Source organism: Salvelinus namaycush, chromosome 31 (genome assembly GCF_016432855.1).
Source record: "Salvelinus namaycush isolate Seneca chromosome 31, SaNama_1.0, whole genome shotgun sequence".
In the NCBI taxonomy this organism is placed as follows: Eukaryota; Metazoa; Chordata; class Actinopteri; order Salmoniformes; family Salmonidae; genus Salvelinus; species Salvelinus namaycush.
The window spans coordinates 8,819,972-8,842,502 of NC_052337.1; the positions used below are offsets into that span (position 1 = coordinate 8,819,972).

The window sequence follows — 22,531 nt, forward strand, 5'->3', positions numbered from 1 at the left end:
CTCCCTCATTGCTATTAAACCTTACTTTAGATTAGAAGGTGTATTTCGTAGCGATGCTCCTTGAATGAATTTACTTCTGAATCACTTGACCAATTGACTAAATTCTGATTCTAATAGTTTTCCTGTATCCTGATGGGTCCCAAATCAAATTAAGTCGTACTCTGACTGATGATTTTGATACATGATTTAAATACTTAAAATTAAGAACTTAGCATATTAAAAGCAAATGAGAAATTTGTGATTTTTCTTTGAGTTGGCTTAACCTGGGTCTGTGAAACCAGCCCTTTGGCAAGATTAATACTGAAATGTTGCCACGTCACTAAACAGCCACAGAGCATAACTATTTAACATTAAAAGATTCAAGGGAATAATCATGTGATCTTGTGTTTTTAATTTCATTATGTACCATAAAATGACGATAAAACATGTACAACAGCAGTTTGAGGCACGAGCTTGATGGGCTTTGTAGCGAATCCTCATAAAAAAAGATACATTTGCTACACAACCCAACATTTGATCATTTAGACTTCTGAAACCCAAGAGCTCCTGTATAGCTGCGTCATTCAGTTTCATCTGAACAGATCACACAACTGATATTAGACATTCAATGCAATAGTCCTAATAACTAACAGCCAGAGACAAACATATTAAACCACTTCCCAGTTGTTGCAGTTCCATAACAGTCTCAAAATATCATATTGTCAATGTACAGCCTAGAGAGCTGCATCAGACCAGGCACAGCAGGAAGGTTCTGAGGTGTGTGTCCGTGTTTAAAAACTCAAATGCATTTCTCCCCCCTGCTTGAAGTAATCATTGATCCTTTTCCAACATGGTGATAACTAACTACTAGTCTCACCCACCCACCAGCCTAGCCTGAGGATGAGGTTAGACAACAGCAGTAGAATCCTTGTTTAAAACTACCAAATTTGGTGACTAAATATTTCCAAGGAAGAGAACAGGGAGGAATGCACATTACAAGTGTTCAAAGGGCCATTGATTTCCCTTGTTGCAGGTGAAGGCAGGACAGTCCAGACACTGCACTGCCCTCGTGTGGCTTGAATTAGCACTGCACCTCACACGGACAACATGATCACGCTCAGGAGGACGCAACCGCATACTGGACATTGCAGACAGAAATGCCATGAACAGAACTGAAATGATTCCTCACTATGCATGTCTAAGAGACATGTCAGTTCCACACAATACATTTCTATCTGATCACCACCCAGGACAGCACGTTTTTGTCTGATTTGGACAGAGCTAGTCATCTTCACCCTGGTTATCCACAATGAGTCCACTAACATCTATTATGTTACCAGATACCATCAGGTTAAGGCAGATAATGTTTTAAGGCAGAAAGGAAGATGCATATCTTCATGTTGATATCTAAAGTAACAAATTGCTTGGATTGTTTAGTAATTGTTGCAGTAATACAGGAGTCAGCTGGGGTGCAAGTTGTCCTGAACCCTGGCCTGGTGGTGTCCCATTGGAGTGGTAGGTAGGTGCCACTCCCCATTGGTCCAGGGAAAGATGTTCCCTCCATAACAGTTGAGGTTAGAATTTTGGCATTGGGCAATCTGGTCCTAGATCTGTGGTTAAGGGCAACTTCTACCCGGAGCTGTGTGAGCCTGTCTCCATGTCTGGCATTCCTTCCAGTTCAGTAGCTGATGAGACTGTGCAACACTACACTGCAGTCCTGAATGCAGCCCTGGGTGTAGTGGCTGTTATGAGCCAATCTGAAATGGCACCCTATTCCCTATATAGTACACCACTTTTGGCCACTGGAATCTATCCAGAAGTAGTGCACTATGTAGGGAATATACGGCCACCATTTGGGTCTAAATCGCAAGTCTCTATGGTGCGTACTCCTTCAGCAGCTGGCCGGCTATCACCAGTCTCTGGATCTCACTGGTGCCTTCATAGATCTCAGTGATTCGCGCGTCGCGGTAGTGCCTCTCCGCTGGCATGTCTGTCACGTAACCCATTCCCCCAAGAACCTGGATTGACTTTTAGTTCAACAGATAGAGAAAAAGGGGTACATTTTTAAGGGTTTAGCATCTGAGAAATGTCAGTGAACTCCATATTGATTATAGATTGATTCAGTCACTAGTTATAGAGGTAAGGACATGACAGGCTCTCTGATGCGTACCTGGTGGCCGCAGAAGGTAGCAGCCTCAGACGCTGCTAGTTTGGCCATCGCTGCTTCCTGTAGGGACAGGAAGGACGAAGTACAACGTAATGTAATATGACAGAGGATGGTGTGTGTGTGTGGTGTGGTGGGATGTGTACCTTGGTGAAGGGTTTCTTGGCGTCTTTTAGCATTGCAGCCTTCCAGGTGAGGAGACGAGCACTTTCAACAGCTACAGCCATGTCTGCCAGCTTGAACTGAAGCATAGAGATACACACCCTTCAAGTGGAACTGACAGTATTTTAGCATATACACCCCCAGGAAGAACATGACACTGGACTGTGCGTTTCCAGGCAGTAGCAACAGCAACTTTAGATCATTAGAACGCGTTTGCCAAAAGCCACAAAATACAGCTGAATGCATTTCTGCTAATATGTAAATACCACAGGAGTCCTCTTACATTAGTGAACTTTACAGTCCTATTGATTTTTTGGACTACCAAGACATGTATTGGTGTATTATATGAATCATGCATTGAACTGCATCCATCTATTCTACCAACAGTGGCTTAGTGTACGTCATGGAATGTTGAGTCAAACTATTTTTTAAATGTCTTATAAAGTTGGTTTTGTAGCATAAACTGAGAATTTGATATTTTTTGACTGATGATTGTCTGTTTCATATCTGAAAAGTAGTTAACGCGGTCAGTTCCACTTTAATATAGCAGACACACCGTAACATTTAAACTAACTTTTACCTGTACGGCCTGCAGCTTGCCAATGGGAGCTCCGAAGGCGGTGCGTTTGTGAGCGTAGTCCGCAGCACAGTCCAGAGCAGCCTGAGCAATACCCAGAGCCTGGGAAGCTATACCTATACGCCCACTGTCCAGGGTTTGCTGTGGGAGGGGGAGGAGGGGGGGGGGGGGTCAGTACACACAGACAAGCACACACGCACATAATCACTCACATTTACTATGCACACACAACCAACACCCCACCCCCACTTAAAAACCGACCATGGCTATCTTGAAGCCAGATCCTCGTGGCCCCAGCATGTTGCCCAGGGGTATCCTACAGTCCTCCAGGATGAGGTTGGCAGTGGAGGTTGCTCTGATGCCCAGCTTGTCCTCCTTCTTCCCCAGGGACAGGCCAGGATGGGGCATGGGCACCAGGAATGCACTGATACCCTATGGAGTGGGGGGGAACAACACACTGAAATGCATGTATAAATTACATTGATTATAATATCAAAATACTGAGAAACAGAGAGAGCAAGTGAGAGAAAAGGAAGAAGGAATATTGGGGGTTTCACTATGACTTGACTCCAACAACGATGTATCTAACCTTGTGTTTGAGTGACTTGTCAGTGGTAGCGAATATGACAGTAGCCGAAGCATCCCAGCTGTTGGTAATCCAGGCTTTAGTCCCGTTCAACACCCACTCCTCTCCCTCCTGTCTGGCTAAAGTAGACGCTGCTCCTGCATCACTACCATTACCTACACAGAGATGGGGGAGAGAGAGAGAATCAACAACCACTTATCTTCCCCAGTTGGAGTGTAGTAGTAAATGGAGGGCTCTGGGGCACAGTGTGTGTTGTGTGCGTCTGTGGTGTACCTGGTTCACTAAGAGCGAAGCAGCCAACTTTCTCTCCAGTCGTGAAGGGAGTGATCCACTGTTCCTTCTGCTTCTGTGTTCCAAACTTCAATATTGGCCCTATGTACAAAGACTACACACACACACCCTTTAGTATCAGTGCTAGATACAGCGACAACATAAAACACACACACTCTTACGTACGTTGTTGACCGAGACCACACATCCAGTGCTGCCGCAGCCCCTACTGATCTCCTCCACGGCCAGAGAGTAGGCCAAGTAGTCCATTCCTGCTCCTCCCAGCTCCTCAGGAACCTCTACAGCCATCACCCCCATAGCACCCAGCTCTCGCACCTGTAGAAACACACAAGTGGATGCATTAGAGGGCGTGTGTGTGTACTTCATATTCTGTGTTCTACGTGTGTGCCTGTTTAGTGATGCGTGTTGGTTCACATGCCCGCAAATTGCTAATAACTCATCCACAACCACCTGACTGTGATTTTCACTGAGGCCCCACCCGACCCTAACGCAAAAATAGGCCGATAGAAAATGAGTCAGAAGGCGTACCAATCTTTTTGACAGGGGGTGCCGGATTTCTTTTTTTAAGCCTAGATATGTTAATCAACTTGTCTATAATTAGATACATGCAGCTTCTCATCTGTCATTACTGCCCTAGAAGACTAAATAAGCCCTTGCTCACCAGAATGTATAAAGTAAATATAATATAAATACATAATATATCCTTTGTCAAGATAAACCATCCACCGGACAGGCATATCAAGAAGCCGATTAAACAGCATGGTCATTACACAGGTGCACCTTGTGCTGGAGACAAAAGGCCACTGTAAAATGTGTTGTTTTGTCACGCAACACAATGCCACAGATGTCTCATATTTTGAGGGAACATGCAATTGACATGCTTACTGCAGGAATGTCCACCAAAGCTGTTTCCAGAGAATTTGTAAATTTCTCTACCATAAGCTGCCTCAGAAGGGGGTCCTCAGGAGTATTCCTGTCTGGCCGGGCATGGCTCCCCAGTGAGAGGGCCTGGCTCCCAAGTGGGTGGACCTATGCCCTCCCAGGCCCACCTATGTCTGCGCCCCTGCCGAGTCATGTGAAAAGGGCCTAATGAATTTATTTCAATTGACTGATTTCCGTATTTAACTAGGCAAGTGTAAATAAGAATTTGTTCTTAACTGAATGACGGCCTACCAAAAGGCTTCCTGCGGGGACGGTGGCTGGGATTAAAAATAAATAAAACAGGACAAAACACACATCACAACAAGAGAGACAACACTACATAAAGAGAGACTTAAGACAACAACATAGCAAGGCAGCAACACATACAACACAGCATGGTACAAACATTATTGGGTACAGACAACAGCACAAAGGGCAGTAAGTGTCCATGATTGAGTCTTGGAATGAAGAGAATGAGATAAAACTGTCCAGTTTGTGTTTGTTGCAGCTCGTTCCAGTAGCTAGCTGCAGTGAACTGAAAAGAGGAGCGACCCAGGGATGTGTGTGCTTTGGGGACATTTAACAGAATGTGACTGACAGAACGGGTGTTGTATGTGGAGGATGAGGGCTGCAGTAGATATTTCAGACGGGGGGGGGTGAGACCTAAGAGGGTTTTATAAATAAGCATCAAACAGTGGGTCTTGCGACGGGTATACAGAGATTACCAGTTTACAGAGGAGTATAGAGTGCAGTGATGTGTCTTACAAAGGAGCATTGGTGGCAAATCTGATGGCAGAATGGTAAAGAAAACCTAGCCACTCTAGAGCACCCTTACCTGCCGGTCTATAAATTATGTCTCCGTAATCTAGCATGGGTAGGATGGTCATCTGAATCAGGGTTAGTTTGGCAGCTGGGGTGAAAGAGGAGCGATTGAAATAGAAGAAACCAAGTCTAGATTTAACTTTAGCCTGCAGCTTTGATATGTGCTGAGAGAAGGACAGTGCACCATCTAGCCATACTCCCAAGTACTTGAATGAGGTGACTACCTCAAGCTCTAAACCCTCAGAGGTAGTAATAACACCTGTGGGAAGAGGGGCATTCTTCTTACCAAACCACATGACCTTTGTTTTGGAGGTGTTCAGAACAAGGTTAAGGGTAGAGAATGCTTGTTGGACACTAAGAAAGCTTTGTTTATAGAGCATTTAACACAAAATCCGAGGAGGGGCCAGCTGAGTATAAGACTGTATCTGCATATAAATGGATGAGAGAGCCTTCTACTGCCTGAGTTATGTTGTTGATGTAAATTGAGAAGAGCGTGGGGCCTAGGATCGAGCCTTGAGGTACTCCCTTGGTGACAGGCAGTGGCTGAGACAGCATATTTTCTGACTTTATAACCTGCACTCTTTGAGAGAGGTAGTTAGCAAACCAGGCCAAAGACCCCTCGGAGACACCAACACTCCTTAGCCGGCCCACAAGAATGGAATGTTCTACTGTATCAAAAGCTTTGGCCAAGTCGACGACGAGACAGCCTATAGGGAGGAGGTCAGAGACCTGGCCGTGTGGTGCCAGAATAACAACCTATCCCTCAACGTAACCAAGACTAAGGAGATGATTGTGGACTACAGGAAAAGGAGGACCGAGCACGCCCCCATTCTCATCGACGGAGCTGTAGTGGAGCAGGTACAGAGCTTCAAGTTCCTCGGTGTCCACATCAACAACAAACTAGAATGGTCCAAACACACCAAGACAGTTGTGAAGAGGGCATGACAAAGCCTATTCCCCCTCAGGAAACTAAAAAGATTTGCCATGGGTCCTGAGATCCTCAAAAGGTTCTATAGCTGCAACATCGAGAGCATCCTGACTGGTTGCATCACTGCCTGGTACGGCAATTGCTCGGCCTCTGACCGGTCATTTCACTGAGCAGCCATTACGAACACAGGCTGTAAAACAGTGATCACTAAGGTCATTACAGAAAACACCAGACTCATACCGATCAGGATTATTTGTGAAGATAACATCGGAGGCCTGTTCTGGGTGTATGGAGTCATACCTTGTGGGATTGGTGATCTGAGAAAGATTTGGGGAGTCCTATTGCTTTAAGAGTTGGTCAGGTGTTTTAAGCATGTCCCAGTTTAGGTCACCTAGAAGGACAAATTGAAACTTAGTGTAAGGGGCCAGGAGAGAGCTTAGGGCAGGTAGGGTACAGGCCGGTGCTGATGGAGGACGATAACACCCAGCGACAGTCAACAAAAGAGCTATTTGAAAGTTTAATGGTTAAAACCAGCAAATCAAATTGTTTGGGGACAGACTTGGTGGAGACAACTGAGCACTGAAGGTGATCCTTGGTAAAGTTTACCACTCCTCCACCTTTGGAAGACCTGTCTTGCCGAAAAAGGTTATAACCAGAAAACACTCTTCCTTAACCACGTCTCAATAATGACCAACACATCTGGATTGGAGCTGTGAACCCACACTTTCAATTGATCCATTTTAGGAAATAAGCTTCTCGTGTTATCATGCAGAAAACCCAGGCTTTTACGAGAGCAGAAATCAGTGAATCAGATATCAGACCACAAGTTAGAATTGTTGCTAGCAACAGTAGATGGGCCAGGGTGTACATGCACATTTCCAGATATCATCAACAGTAATACAATCAAGGCACGGCAGAGGACAGGGAGAGCTCTGCAGTGCTGATTTATGACATCTGAATGTGCATCAGCTGGCAACAAGATCATTTTGTACAGCAATTTCATCAGGTAACATGAATACAAAGCAGGCGAGAGGTTGTTAGAATAGGATGGGAGGCCAAAAGTCTGAAACCAATACAAAGGCAGAGTCCCGAGTGTGGGAACAAACAGTCTGTCCCACGGTTGGGTAAAGAAAAATTGTAGTCAACAAAGCACAGGAGTCATGAGGCAAATAGCAAAAAGCACAAGAAAAAAATGACTTGGGGCTAGCAATTGTAAATTCAGAGTCACTCGCCCCAACAGTGCGTGTGTGCTGGAGGCGAGCGAAAGCTCGGGAGATGGGGGTACCTGTGCCAGACAGGGGGAGACAGGCCAGGGCAGACAGTGAACAGATCGCCAGGTGGAATCCAAGCAGCAGGAGTAGGTATCACTCCCACCTGGGAGAAAGTTTCATTTCTGGAGGCAGATTTCTTGTAGAAAATGCCAGTGAATGGTCTTTGAACAGCAGGAGGGGGCTTCAGAGGACACTTCAAAGGCTCCTGCCACTCGTTGGGCCCAAAGGCCTCAATACCTTTTACTTCACACCTCAGTGCTAATTGAAGTTGTATCTGGTCTGTCCTTGCAAGCCTGGCAGCCTTAACTCAGCATTCAGTCCCCATAAAGTTAAATATATCATTGTAATGTACTTTATATTTCATTTTTCTTCTTGGCTTTCAAAATAGCATCAGACCTTATATGAACTGTAACGCAGCAAAATCTTAGAAATTGTTGCATGGATCGTTTATTTTTTGTTCAGTTTAGTTGACATCGGTAAAGTTCTAGGAATACAATTTTATTTGATTTTTTATCATCTATGCTTCTCTCCTGCAGCAGACGTTTAAGCATTGGGGAGGAAATGCAATAACCCCCCAAAACAGGAAAGATTTACTGTGCAAAATTACCAAATGACATCGGTTTGACCGGTTTTAAGGAAATTAAAAGCTGTGAAAACAACCCAACATGTTTCTGAGAAGATTTCAGTTCAGCTTGGATGCATGCATACTTTGTGGTTTAAATACTATCAGTTTTTAGGATTCTGATAAAGATAGCACCTTTACAGACGTTCCCTAAACACACATTCATTCTTTTAAAAAAGGCCCAGAAGTGACTAAAATATCACCCATAATATTTTTTTTGGCGGGGGGGGGGGTTAGAAAAAGTATTTTCTTTCATGGCTAACTACCAGGAAGTTTGAAAAGACAGGCTGAGTGGGCGGGAAGCTTATATCCATAAGCTTGCCTTGACTGACAGATCTTTGTAATGTCAAGAAACTTGGATGCAATAAAATCATCAAGCAAATTTGGTGAAACACAAAGCAACTCAAACATTGAAATTGCATCAATTGTGTCACTTTTTCTTTTATACATCTCCCATTCGGCATGTCTCTTATGATGCAGTTCACAGGAGCACTGACGAATGTGTTGACATGACAACTGTCAGAGTTTTGAACGACCCTTCCCCCCTTTGTTCAATGCTGGCTGAAGACCTAGCTAGCCAGTAACTAGCTAACACCAGACACAGATGAAAGAAGACAAGTGTCTCTGCCATAGATAAATAGCGTAAACTTTTAATTATATTTGCTGACACCCTACAGTCAAATTTTGGCATCTGTAGAGTAGCTACCTAGCTATATAAACCATGGCACTCCTCAAATACACCTTCTCCAGTGTTGGTTACAAGACGGTACTACTTATTTAAATTAGGTAAGAGAATATAATCTTACCATAGGTGTATTAAAATGAGTTAGGGTGATGTCACCCTATCCCCTTAATAATCCGCCTCAGTAACTTTATGATCAATGTAGAAGCAACTCGTTTTTCATACTTTGGTCAGCATATTTTTATCTGGTTTCATCCAAATATCATCCAAACAATTGACTGTCATGACCTTTAAAGATGCTGAAATAAATAAATCATTTCTTCACTCCTGTTCAAAATGTACATTTGGTGTATCAGTAATGCAATAAAATGCTTCATTCTGCAGGAGTTAATACACAACAAAAATATAAATGCAACAATGAAGATTTTACTGAGTTACAGTATATAAGGTAATCAGTCAATCGGAATAAATTCATTAGGCCCTAATCTATGGCTTTCGAATGACTGGGAAATGGTCACAGATACCTTAAACGTAGGGGAGTGGATCAGAATACCAGTCAGTATCTGGTGTGATCACCATTTGCCTCATGCAGCACAACATCTCCTTCGCATCTAGTTGATCAGCCTGTTGATTGTGGTCTGTGGAATGTTGACCCTCTCCTCTTCAATGGCTGTTTGAAGTTGCTGGATATTGGCAGGAACATGCTTTCGTACATGTTGATCCAGAGCATCCCAAACATGCTCAATGGGTGACATGTCTGGTGAGTATGCAATTGTGTTTGTTGCCTGTAGTTTATGCCTGCCTGCCTGCCCATACCATAACCCCACCATGGGGCACTCTGTTTAACGTTAACATCAGCAAACGGCTTGCCCACACACGATGTCTGCCATCTGTCCGGTACAGTTGAAACCGGCTGTCAATCGTGAAGAGCACACTTCTCCAGTGTGCCAGTGGCCATTGAAGGTGAGCATTTGCCCACTTAAGTCGGTTACGACGCCGAACTACAGTCAGGTCAAGACCCTGGTGAGGATGATGAGCACGCAGATGAGCTTCCCTGCGCAAGTTTCAAAAAGCATTTGGCGAATGGCATGTATTTGGCGCTCATACAGTCAGGCTCACGCACTAATGACATACAAATAATTGAATTAAAAAACTTCAATTTAGCCTATAGATATGAACTGCACAAGAATTGTGCATTTCCCCCCCCCTTTATTCAACCTGCCTGCCACCCACACAATATTTCATGACCCTAAACCCACCATTCCGGCGGATATAACCGGGGTTAGCGATGGGATTTTGACGTTTGACTGTTCGAGTACTAGCATAACAATTCCTCATTGAACACTGCATGGTGATGAATTATTGCGATGACATACGCTCCGTCTTTATCAAACAAATATTTTAGCATATTTTCAGGTGTGGAACCTGTCTATGTTTATGGGGGTTATAGCCTGGGCTAGCTAATTCTAAATGGCACTAGCAGTTCGCAAAGTAGCCAAAGCAGAAAATAGACGGGATGCAATTATTCCTAAACTGCAGCTTGTTGTTGGAACACATATTTACCTACTTCAAATCAACCAGTCCATTGTGAATTTTTGATAAAACTGTCTTCATTTGGCAAGGAGTGTAGATTGTGTATCCCATCAGAGGCATTTTTTATGCCCAGTTTGTATAGGCATTTCTGTAGGCCTAACAGGAGAATGTGTGTGATTGTCTCAGCACGCGTGTGTAGAGGGAGTGGTCAGAAAGCGAATGAGTGAAAGAGATATGGAGGGGAAAGGGAATTTAGGGAGAAAAACTGTGTTGCCTTGGAATCTTTTTTGTTGTGCCCCGCAAATACACATGTACAAATGGAACACTAAAGAAAGCAAATTAACATTGTCTTCAAGACAATGGGGGGGTTTCAATCCACAAAGCACATTCCACCAAATCATTTTATTGGATTTTTTATCCCCTCTGGTCAAAGATCGAGTTTTGACATGCAATCGAGGACTCAATTACTCATGCCTATAACCGCGGGGACTGTGGGTTGTGAGTCAACCCGAGCATCACTAGTGTGTGTGTACCTGTTGCACTGGGAAGAGATGTTCCTTGTCAAGTTTGCCAGCTATAGGACCCAGCTCTCTGTCTGCGTAGTCTCTACAGGTTTGTCTCATCATCTGGTGCATCTCTGGTAGCTCAGCTAGAGAGGACAGAGACCTACAGCCACTGACACACAGGCCCAGGGCTGGAAAGGGGGAGAAAGACATGAGAGAGAAAGGCTTTAGTATTGTAAGAGCTGCTCATGTCTAGCATGAATTCACAACATCATAACTCGACTGTTAGACAGTGTTACATGAATACAACTGCCCAGGTCGACCGAGTGACAACCAATCATTGTAAATAGACCCAACACACCCGCATCAGGGCCGTCACCAGAGTTTCATACCATTCAGGGATCAGTCCCGAAGACCAGGGGCTAAGGGGTTTGCAGGTCAGAGAAAAATGTTTGCCTTTTCTAAAATAATTTATTGCAATGCTAGATCATTTTACATGACTGGATGTAACCGATGTGAAATGGCTAGCTAGGTAGCGGTGGTGCGCGCTAGCAGCCTTTCAGTCGGTGACGTCACTTGCTCTGAAACCTTGAAGTAGTGGTTCCCATTGCTCTGCAAGGGCCGCGGCTTTTGTGGAGCGATGGGTAACGATGCTTCGTGGGTGACTGTTGTTGATGTGTGCAGAGGGTCCCTGGTTCACACCCGGGTCCGGGCGAGGGGACGGACTACAGTTATACTGTTACATGGAGACAACACAATAATATTTTATATACCACACAAATTACCTAAATGACAAGTTACTGACATTGACAGAGATCAATAAAATGAATGACCCAAATCTTAAATGAAACTAATAGCATTAAGCCAATGAAAAAGGTCCCACAGTTGACAGTGCATGTCAGAGGAAAAACCAAGCCATGAAGTCGAAATAATTGTCCGTAGAGTTCAGAGACAGGATTGAGTCGAGGTACAGATCTGGGGAAGGGTACCAAAAAATGTCTGCAGGCATTGAAGGTCCCCAAGAACACAGTGGCTTCCATCATTCTTACATGGAAGAAGTTTGGAACCATCAAGACTCTTCCTAGAGCTGTCCACCAGGCCAAACTGAGCAATCAGGGGATTAGGGCCTTGGTAAGGGAGGTGACCAAGAACCCGATGGTCACTCTGACAGAGCTCCAGAGTTCCTCTGTGGAGATGGGAGAAACTTTCAGAAGGACAACCATCTCTGCAGCACTCCGCCAATCAGGACATTATGGTAGAGTGGCCAGATGGAAGCCACTCTTCAGTAAAAGGCACGACAGCCCGCTTGGAGTTTGCCAAAAGGAACCAAAAGGACTCTGACCATGAGAAACAAGATTCTCTGTTCTGATGAAACCAAGACTGGACTCTTTGGCCTGAATGCTAAGCGTCATGTCTGGAGGAAACCTGGCCCCATTCCTACGGTGAAGCATGGTGGTGGCAGCATCATGTTGTGAGGATATTTTTCAGCCACATGGACTGGGATAAAAGCAGCCAACAAGTGTTCAGCATCTGGGAACTCGTTTGAGAATGTTGGAAAAGCATTCCAGGTGAAGCTGGTTGAGAGAATGCCAAGAGAGTGCAAAGGTGTCATCAAGACAAAGGGTGGCTTACTGAAGAATCTCAAATATTTTGATTTGTTTAACACTTTTTTTGGATACTACATGATTCCATATGTGTTATTTCATAGTTTTGATGTCTTCACTATTATTCTACAATGTAGAAAATAGTCAAAAGAAAAGAAAAACCCTTGAATGAGTAGGTGTTCAAAATTTACACTACCGGTCAAAAGTTTTAGATCTTCTTGAATGATGTAGGCTAAGTAGCCTAACTATTGTTTAACAAAATTTTAGCACAGAGAGTTAAACACGGCAACTTGTATTTTGTTGAAATAAAATAATATTTTAGCCTATAGCGCATGCTGTTGAGTTGTATTCGAGAAAAATAATAATAATCTACATTTCAGCACAATCATCCTAAACTGTCATAAGAAATGACGTGGTGTTTTTGGTATAACAGTAGCCTAACATTATCTATGCTATTATATTAAGTTTGTTATGTACAATATTCATTAATCATGAAGTGATCTTGCGAAAAAGAACCATTCTGAGAAGTGGTGAAGCATCGCTCCACTGCGCACTGGCAGCACTACACCCTTGATTATAATGGTTGGATGACTGAGTTTCACGTAACTATAGCTCTATGAACTAAACGGCGCATTCAGTTGAAACCCCCAAAAAATAAATGTACACCATCGCAAAAGATTCAGGGCCGACCCAAAATCATTCAGGGCCCCAAAAGCAAGGTCCTGGTGACGTCCATGGCACGCACACACACAGTACCATCCACAATACATAACTGGCTAGGTAAATCTCACCACACTGACAACCCCCTGCCTGTGGGGTAAAAGTTGGAGACTGGACATGAAGATTACCTAATGATGATGATGCATGTTGATAAAGTTAATACCGGCAGCATACCACCCTGCATCCCACTGCTGGCTTGCTTCTGAAGCTAAGCAGGGTTGGTCCTGGTTGGGAGACCAGATGCTGCTGAAAGTGGTGTTGGAGGGCCAGCAGGAGGCACCCTTTCCTCTGGTCTAAAAAACTATCCCAATTCCCCAGGGGAGTGATTGGGGACATTGTCCTGTGTAGGGTGCCATCTATGGGATGTTAAATGGGGTGTCCTGACTCTGTGGTCACTTAAGATCCCATGGCACTTATTGTAAGAGTAGGGTGTTATCCCCAGTGTTCTAGCTAAATTCCCAATCTGGCCCTCATAACATCACGGTCACCTAATCATCCCCAGTTTACAATTAGCTCATTCATCTCCTCTCCCCTGTAACTATTCCCCAGGTTGTTGCTGTAAATGAGAATATGTTCAGTCAACTTACCTGGTAAAATATAAAAAATAGAGGCCCTGGATGAAGGAAGGCTGTGACTTGTAAACTAAAAAGATTATTCAGTAGCAAATGACTAGTCATTTAACTTTGCAAATTCCCTCGAAGTAAATAATAGCAATAATAATCATGATAGCCGTTTATATCGATTTATTGGTCGGCTGTTAAAAGGATCCGCCCCTTTAAATTTTCTTTTGCCTAAAATGACATACCCAAATCTTAACTGCCTGTAGCTCGGAACCTGAAGCAAAGATATGCATATTCTTGGTACCATTTGAAAGGAAACACTTTGAACTTTGTGGAAATGTGAAAGGAATGTAGGAGAATATAACACAATATATCTGGTAAAAGCTACCATCATCTTTGAAATGCAAGAGAAAGGCCATAATGTATTATTCCAGCCCAGGTGCAATTTAGATTTGCCACTAGATGGCAGCAGTGTATGTGCAACGTTTAGACTGATCCAATGAACCATTGTATTTCTGGTCAAAATGTTGTATCAAGACTGCCCAAATGTGCCTAATTTGTTTATTAAATAACTTTGTTCAAAATTGTGCATGCTCCTCAAACAATAGCATGGTATTCTTCCACTGTAATAGCTACTGTAAATTGGACAGTGCAGTTAGATTAACAAGAATTTAAGCTTTCTGCCAATATCAGATTTGTCCTGGGAAATGTTCTTGCTACTTACTAATGCTAATCACATTAGCCTACGTTAGCGCAACTGTCCCATGGACGGGACACCGATCCCAAAGAAGTTCACTATACTGAACAAAAATAAAACGCAACATTCAACAATTTAAGAGTTACAGTTCATATAAAAGGAAATCAGTCAATTAAAATAAATTCATTAGGCCCTAACCTATGGATTTCAGATGACTGGGAATACAGATATGCATCGGTTGGTCACAGATACCTTAAAAAAAGGTAGGGGTGTCACCGCGATTTGTCTCATGCAGCGCGACATCTCCTTTGCATAGAGTTGAATAGTCTTTTGATTGTGGCCTGTGGAATGTTGTTCCACTCCTCTTCAATGGCTGTGCGAAGTTGCTGGATATTGTCGGGAACTGGAACAGACTGTCATACACGTCAATCCAGAGCATCCCAAACATGCTCAATAGGTATCAGCATTATCATGCTGAAACATGAGGTGATGGCAGCGGATGAATGGCACGACAATGGGCCTCAGGATCTCATCATGTTATCTCTGTGCATTCAAATTGCCGTCGATAAAATGCTATTGTGTTTTTTGTCCATAGCTCATGCCTGCCCATACCATAAGTCCACCATGGGGCACCTTGTTCACAACATTGACATCAGCAAACTGCTCACCCACACAACACCATAAACATGGTCTGTGGTTGTGAAGTGGTTGGATGTACTCCCAAATTCTCTAAATCAATGTTGGAGGCAGTTTATGGTAGAGAAATGAACATTCAGTTCTGGCAACAGCTCTGGTGAACATTCCTGCAGTCAGCATGGCAATTGCACACTTTCTCAACACTTGAGACATCTGTGGCATTGTGTTGTGTGACAAAACTACACATTTTAGAGTGGCCTTTTATTGTCCCCAGCACAAGGTGCATCTGTGTAATGATCATGCTGTTTATTCAGTTTCTTGATATGCCACACCTGTCAGGTTGATGGATTATCTTGGCAAAGGAGAAATGCTCACTAACAGGGATGTAAACAAAATTTGTACACAACATTTAAGAGAAAGATTTTTGTTCATATGGAAAATGTGTGGGATCTTTTATTTCAAGTCATGAAACATGGGACCAACACTTTACATGTTGAGTTTATATTCTTGTTCAGTGTAGGTGAAAGGTCACCTCTGTCCTCTCGCTTTTAACCTTTATCTCAGTGCGAGCGTTTTCCCGAGAAAACACGGGTGGACAACGAACCCGATACCTTGAAATGCGAATAGATTCATTACAATCTGTGTATTACATAGCTAACTAACCACCCAACAAAAGTCAGTGCAAACAATGGTTACTTAACGTTAACTGGTTGCAGTCCTTACTTAACCCCATTCAAGTTCAAATGCCTCAAACTATTACTAGCTCAACTAAAGCCAGACTAATTTACTGCCATTGCAAATGCAGCATTCTAGTAATGCATAAAAGCTGTCAATCGTTTTTGGGGGTGGTTAGCTAGCTAAGAAGCCAACTAAAAGCTCGATATGCAACTAGCTGTCGTTACTTAGCATTGGTCTTTAGCTAGCTAGCTCATTACCAAATACTAGCATAAGCTACTAGCCGAGTAATGTAGCTAGCTTGCTAGCACCCCGGCACATGACTGTCAGTCTATTCATTGTCGAAGGATCAACACACAAACAAAATAAGTACAATATCACTTTGTATTCGAGAGACAAAGGAGCATTTTTCAATAGTTTGTGCATTGATTGTATACTGACCTTTTCCAGCTTTGAAGAGTGCTGCCATGTTTATGCTTGTCTCGAAACCAGACAGCTGGAGTAGCTATCAACCCACGTGACATAGTTCGAGTGACGTCTGTACTTTTTGTTATGGTTATGTAGACTGCGTTTCTTTAAAAAATATATTTTTTTTATTGCAGATTAACCAGTATACAACCAGACAATGATAACATATGCTAGGGGGTACAACAAATGACAGATTATACAAAGACCTTAAAAGAAACACATATTGATTGCGGTGACAGCTTTCTTATTAGAAGAATGTAGAATGGTCTTAATGTACTGCTCGAATTCCTTATAGAAAACACAGAAGAGTGGTCTTTTATTCGTGAATTTACGTTTATGAATATGACATTTTCCCATTAGCACAATTAGATGAGGTAAAATTGTTTTTCTTTATCTTTACTATGGTTAAGGAAACCGAGCAGCACATTCTCCCATAAAACAAAAGTCATCAAGAATATTAACAATTATAAACTGTGAATATCTTTCCATAATTTCTTTACATGTAGACAATGACAAAATAAATGCAAAACTGTTTCTGGATGCTCAACACAAAAAGTACAGTCAATGTTAATGTCTTTTTTGAGTTTCTTCAGGTAATGATTCGCAGGGTAATACTTAAGGATCACTCTGAAAGAGACCTCTGACCTTGTTAACAAGCAGGTATGTGTGGTAATAACCAGACTTTTTTCCAACAGATATTATTGACAAATGTATTCCAGTAAGTTGTGACATAAGGAATGGATACAATATCCCTTTGAAATAAAGCACGTATAGATCTGTTGTTCTGAGGGAGCAAGGAGAAACACATTTTTCCTATTGGAGAGTCAACTGGATTAAGTTAGGGTAGGTCAAGAAGGTGAGGTAGCCTACATTTCTTATCAGAATTATTTAGCTACATATTTACATCAGTATAGCGGCAGCCTTATGTGCAGAACTGGCTGATGTTAAAACAATCGGATGCCCCGTTGTAGCCTAAAATGAGCTCATTTGATAATTTTCCCATTTTAATGATGATTTATCATGTCTACATCTTTTTCTTTGGTCATTTTATGGGACCATTGGCAAAAATTCAAAGGTGAACATTTTAAATCACAAAAATGTTGTGTTTTGTCATAAACTGACCATAACTCCTATGTCATAGATCTAGATGGGAAACACATTTCAAGGTCCCATTGAATAACCTTATACAAGCTTTATCTACATGCATCCTCATGGTTAGGTAATAATAATTTAAACTGTTCAATCTATAGCTTAGAGACAGGAGGACTGTGCTGTCTGTCAGTGGTGAGAGGGGCTGTGTTCAACCTTTAACCCCTCACTAATCAGATTGTCCTGTTAGACTGAGAAAGGACCGATGGAGAGGGACAGAAGGAAGAGAGAGAGAGATGGACACAGTGAAGGAGGGAGAGAGAGAAAAGACAAAACATTGGGAGAAAGCAGTCAGACAGACATAAGGGAAAAGAGAGAAAGAAACAGTGAATAACAAACAAACAGAGAGAGAAAGACAGTGGTAAAAATGCTGTGGTAAAAATGTTGCCACAGGCTCTGAATAAAAGTAGTCCAGGCAAAAGGAGTTCAAGTTTTTCAAAACATGTTTATTATTTGGCATCATAAAAAGTCATTTAGGTTGTTCCAGTTGGTACGATGCTGTCATTCTATCCCTTTAGGATGGAGGGATGAGGGTGGGTGAAGGGAAGGAAAGGAGGGATAGGGTTGGAGAAATAAAAAGCGCCTGTTGGGCGGGTTGAGTGAGGGAGGGCTGGCTGCAGTTACAGCGTCCGTCCACCAGAGTTCACTCACTTGCTGGCGGTAGTGAGGTTGAAGCAACCACGCTGATGGAACTGCATGTCCCTGACGCGACGCATGGACTGGATCTGGGGCTGGAAGGCACAGAACTCGTTGTAGTGTCTGTAGTCACCACACTCAAACAGGTACTGGTAGCCTCTGTATCCGGGGTACTGGTAACCCACCCACCTGGAGAGAGAGAGGGTCAGTTTAGTTACACTATATTTAGATTTATAGTATTTCTAGGCTGTTTTTAGATTAAAATGAAGTCATATAATGGAGTTCTACAGTCATAAATGTACCTTTTGATATTTTATGACACACAAACATAACCCAGTCCTCCCCATGACTGACGGAATACTTCCCTTTATAGCGTGACACTTCCCACAAGGCTTCATGTTGTAGGCACAAGGCAAGGGACCTGCAGCTCTGCCTTAGGCTCTGGGCCATATGTCACTATACTGCTACTAATGTATTACTACTCTATTTCTAGCTTCTCCTGCAGATATGAGCTTTATCACTGATATAGCTGATGATTTGTCAGTTTATTTAACCAGGTTCTCAGCAGCAGAGTAGCCCTACTGCTGTGATACATATAATATATAAATGTGGTGTGTGTGTATAAGGATGAGTGCGTGCGTGTGTGTGTGTGTACTCACACTCCGCCGGGCACCCTCACGCTGCCCACCCTGTCAGTGAAGCCGTGCGCCCAGAGGGTGGGCACGTCATCCTCCTGGATCTCCATCTTATTGCCCTTGAAGTCGGAGAGCTCAAACAGACAGATCTTGTGCTCCATGCTGTCCTGATGAGGGAAGGAGGGAGAGAGGGAAGGAAGGCGAGAGAATGTCAGGGTACAGTGTTGGAGGTTAATTCCACTAGCTACTGTATTAGCCCTGGTCACCAGATGTTTTTGCTTTAGCAAACTCCTTTGTCATTGTCATGTTGGGAATGTTTGTGTGTGTGTGTGTGTGTGTGAAAATGTGAGTGTGTGTGTGTGTTTGGCATGAGTCTATGTGTGTATGCGAATGTGTGTGTGTGTGTGTGTGTGTGTGTGTGTGTGTGTGTGTGTGTGTGTGTGTGTTCCTCACCATGCGGATGGGTCTGAGGGACATGAGGCAGTCACTACGGTAAGAGTTGCTCCAGGTATCCCAGCGAGGGTACTCTCCCTTCTCCAAGATGAACATCTCCCCACGGAAGTTAGTCTGCTCAAAGGCAACAAAGCTGGAGAGGGGGGGCCACCAGGGACAGGGGGGGCACAAGGGGGAGATGGGGGAGAGAGGGATTAGAAGACGGGATGAAATGAGTGTGAAGAACTGTGAAAAAGTACAGGATCAGTGTTTGATCTCAGATGTTAAAGTGTTCCTGTGTTTTGGACTAGATTACAGTGGAGCTTACTGATTGCGTAATCATACCCTATGTGTGTGTGTGTGTGTGATCTTTCCCTGTAGGTGTATGTGTGTGTGTGTGTGTGTGTGATCTTTCCCTGTAGGTGTATGTGTGTGTGATCTTTCCCTGTAGGTGTATGTGTGTGTGTGTGTGTGTGTGTGTGATCTTTCCCTGTAGGTGTGTGTGTGTGTGTGTGTGATCTTTCCCTGTAGGTGTGTGTGTGTGTGTGTGTGTGTGTGATCTTTCCCTGTAGGTGTGTGTGTGTGTGTGATCTTTCCCTGTAGGTGTGTGTGTGTGTGTGTGTGATCTTTCCCTGTAGGTGTATGTGTGTGTGTGTGATCTTTCCCTGTAGGTGTATGTGTGTGTGTGTGTGATCTTTCCCTGTAGGTGTATGTGTGTGATCTTTCCCTGTAGGTGTATGTGTGTGTGTGTGTGTGATCTTTCCCTGTAGGTGTGTGTGTGTGTGTGTGTGTGATCTTTCCCTGTAGGTGAATGTGTGTGTGTGTGTGTGTGATCTTTCCCTGTAGGTGTGTGTGTGTGTGTGTGTGTGTGTGTGTGTGTGTGTGTGATCTTTCCCTGTAGGTGTATGTGTGTGTGTGTGATCTTTCCCTGTAGGTGTATGTGTGTGTGTGTGTGTGTGTGTGTGTGTGATCTTTCCCTGTAGGTGTATGTGTGTGATCTTTCCCTGTAGGTGTGTGTGTGTGATCTTTCCCTGTAGGTGTATGTATGTGTGTGTGTGTGTGATCTTTCCCTGTAGGTGTATGTATGTGTGTGTGTGTGTGATCTTTCCCTGTAGGTGTATGTATGTGTGTGTGTGTGTGATCTTTCCCTGTAGGTGTATGTATGTGTGTGTGTGTGTGATCTTTCCCTGTAGGTGTATGTGTGTGTGTGTGTGTGTGTGATCTTTCCCTGTAGGTGTGTGTGTGTGTGTGTGTGATCTTTCCCTGTAGGTGTATGTGTGATCTTTCCCTGTAGGTGTATGTGTGATCTTTCCCTGTAGGTGTATGTGTGTGTGTGTGTGTGTGTGTGATCTTTCCCTGTAGGTGTATGTGTGTGTGTGTGATCTTTCCCTGTAGGTGTATGTGTGTGTGTGTGTGATCTTTCCCTGTAGGTGTATGTGTGTGTGTGTGTGATCTTTCCCTGTAGGTGTATGTGTGTGTGTGTGTGATCTTTCCCTGTAGGTGTATGTGTGTGTGTGTGTGTGATCTTTCCCTGTAGGTGTATGTGTGTGTGTGTGTGATCTTTCCCTGTAGGTGTATGTGTGTGTGTGTGTGATCTTTCCCTGTAGGTGTATGTGTGTGTGTGTGTGATCTTTCCCTGTAGGTGTATGTGTGTGTGTGTGTGTGTGTGTGTGAGATATTTCCCTGTAGGTGTATGTGTGTGTGTGTGTGATCTTTCCCTGTAGGTGTATGTATGTGTGTGATCTTTCCCTGTAGGTGTATGTGTGTGTGTGTGTGTGTGATCTTTCCCTGTAGGTGTGTGTGTGTGTGTGTGATCTTTCCCTGTAGGTGTATGTGTGTGTGTGTGTGTGTGTGTGTGTGTGTGTGTGTGTGTGTGTGTGTGTGTGTGTGTGTGTGTGTGTGTGTGTTCTTTCCCTGTAGGTGTATGTGTCCACTTACGGGCCGCACTCAACGATGATACTGCGCACTCTCTCCATGCCGCGGTCACACACGTTCATGCACTCGTTCTGGATCTCCATCATTCTGCCCTGGAAGTTCTCCTGGTCGAACAGCATGATCTGCAGGGGTCAGAGGTTAGATGACATCATCAACGGGAGAGGTCAAGGGTGAGACACTGTCCTTCTTCCAGAAATATTGTATTCTATATTTGCCATTTTACCATAGAATAAGAATGAATATGGTGCCTTTTACTACTGCAGGTTTGTAACTACTGTAGGACTCAGAGCCCTTTACAGTTGGGGCTGGTAACTACAGTAACTCAATCTATCAATCAGTTAGAAAGCTCCATTATCACTCTGACTACCTGGACAGGAGCTTCCTTCCACTAAACCCAAAGCCCCCTGTACTGCTGTGAAGGCTGTAAGATGTCTGGGGTCATCTTAAGACCCACTGACTGAGTAGCAATGTTTCCAATCACAACAAACCTCCTGTATAATGCTCTAGCCATAGTCAATTAACCCGGGTCAAATAAAGGCTAAAGGCAAATGGCTAACTTTAGACTGTTTGCTGCTCCCACACAATGGGTGGACATTACTCTTTTTTTCTGCAGTTACAATTTGAATCCAGCTCCTGTGCCAAGTGGGCTGTGTCTATATATAATGGTGATGTGGTGACTCACTTTGAAGTTTCCCATGCCAGGGTCTCCGGTCTTGGTGGCCTTGCTGGTGGCAGCGGGGGCAGGGGCTCCCTTGTCCTTGGCATCAGTGCCCTGACTGGAGGCGGACTTGGCGGTCTGAGACATGGTGAGGGATCAGGAGATTCTGACAGAGAGCGGGAGGGAGATGGATAGTATGGAGGGAGAAGGGGTAGAGGGAGGGAATGGAGAGATGAGTGTGGGAAGAGAGGGGGCAAGGAAAGGGATGTCAGAGGAAAGAGAGGGTGGAGCAGGCAGAGACAGTAAAAGAGAGGATTGACGGAAAGAGGGCGAGTGAGGAGGATAGAGATGCAAGTAAAGAGAGGGAAAGAGAGAATGGAGGGGAGATAGATTGAGAGAAAAAGGGACAAGGAGAAATACATGTAAAAACAGTCAAAACACAATCAGGTAAAGGTGTGGTATCAATGATCTTACTGCAGAGTGAATGTGTGTTACTATTTTATTTTTGTAAATAACTGAGGCAGGACACAGAGGCCACACACTTCCATAGGATGGATCAGAATCACCAATAAGAAAGTAACCATCCAATGTAGCAATCCAGCCTGGGGTCTGAGTGCCTCATGTAGGCCCTGAGGCCTGGGCCTCTGTTAGGGGCTCTGCCCCGCTCGAGGGTGACACACCCAGG

General features: G+C 43.7%; 2 protein-coding genes across 2 annotated transcripts; both read right to left on the bottom strand.

Annotated features, from left to right (window-relative positions):
- Positions 1-371: 371 nt before the first annotated feature.
- Positions 372-16,457, bottom strand: LOC120025881 (short-chain specific acyl-CoA dehydrogenase, mitochondrial-like). The gene is made up of 10 exons (XM_038970594.1): positions 16,375-16,457; positions 11,072-11,232; positions 3,925-4,074; positions 3,742-3,853; positions 3,472-3,623; positions 3,144-3,314; positions 2,886-3,023; positions 2,290-2,385; positions 2,150-2,206; positions 372-2,006 (listed from the first exon to the last, which is right to left on the bottom strand). Exons 1-10 carry the CDS (start codon positions 16,400-16,402, stop codon positions 1,854-1,856), a joined length of 1,218 nt encoding a protein of 405 aa, XP_038826522.1. The 5' UTR covers positions 16,403-16,457; the 3' UTR covers positions 372-1,853.
- A 1,608-nt stretch (positions 16,458-18,065) lies between these two features.
- On the bottom strand, positions 18,066-21,993 carry LOC120026321 (beta-crystallin B1-like). Its single transcript, XM_038971158.1, has 5 exons — positions 21,871-21,993; positions 21,192-21,310; positions 19,275-19,407; positions 18,846-18,988; positions 18,066-18,375 (listed from the first exon to the last, which is right to left on the bottom strand). The coding sequence occupies exons 1-5, from the start codon at positions 21,991-21,993 to the stop codon at positions 18,198-18,200; spliced, it is 696 nt and encodes a 231-aa protein (XP_038827086.1). The 3' UTR covers positions 18,066-18,197.
- Positions 21,994-22,531: the final 538 nt, after the last annotated feature.

Coding starts and splice junctions, on each gene's coding strand:
- LOC120025881 (XM_038970594.1), bottom strand. CDS start 16,402: ATGGCAGCACTCTTCAAAGCTGGAAAAG. Junction 4,075..11,071: donor ATCTCTTCCCAGTGCAACAG/GTACACACACAC, acceptor GTGTTTCTACAG/GTGCGAGAGCTGGGTGCTAT. Junction 3,024..3,143: donor CTGGCTTCAAGATAGCCATG/GTCGGTTTTTAA, acceptor CCCCTCCCACAG/CAAACCCTGGACAGTGGGCG.
- LOC120026321 (XM_038971158.1), bottom strand. CDS start 21,993: ATGTCTCAGACCGCCAAGTCCGCCTCCAGTCAGGGCACTGATGCCAAG. Junction 21,311..21,870: donor CTGGCATGGGAAACTTCAAA/GTGAGTCACCAC, acceptor TGACCCCTGCAG/ATCATGCTGTTCGACCAGGA. Junction 18,989..19,274: donor CCCTCAGACCCATCCGCATG/GTGAGGAACACA, acceptor TTCCCTCATCAG/GACAGCATGGAGCACAAGAT.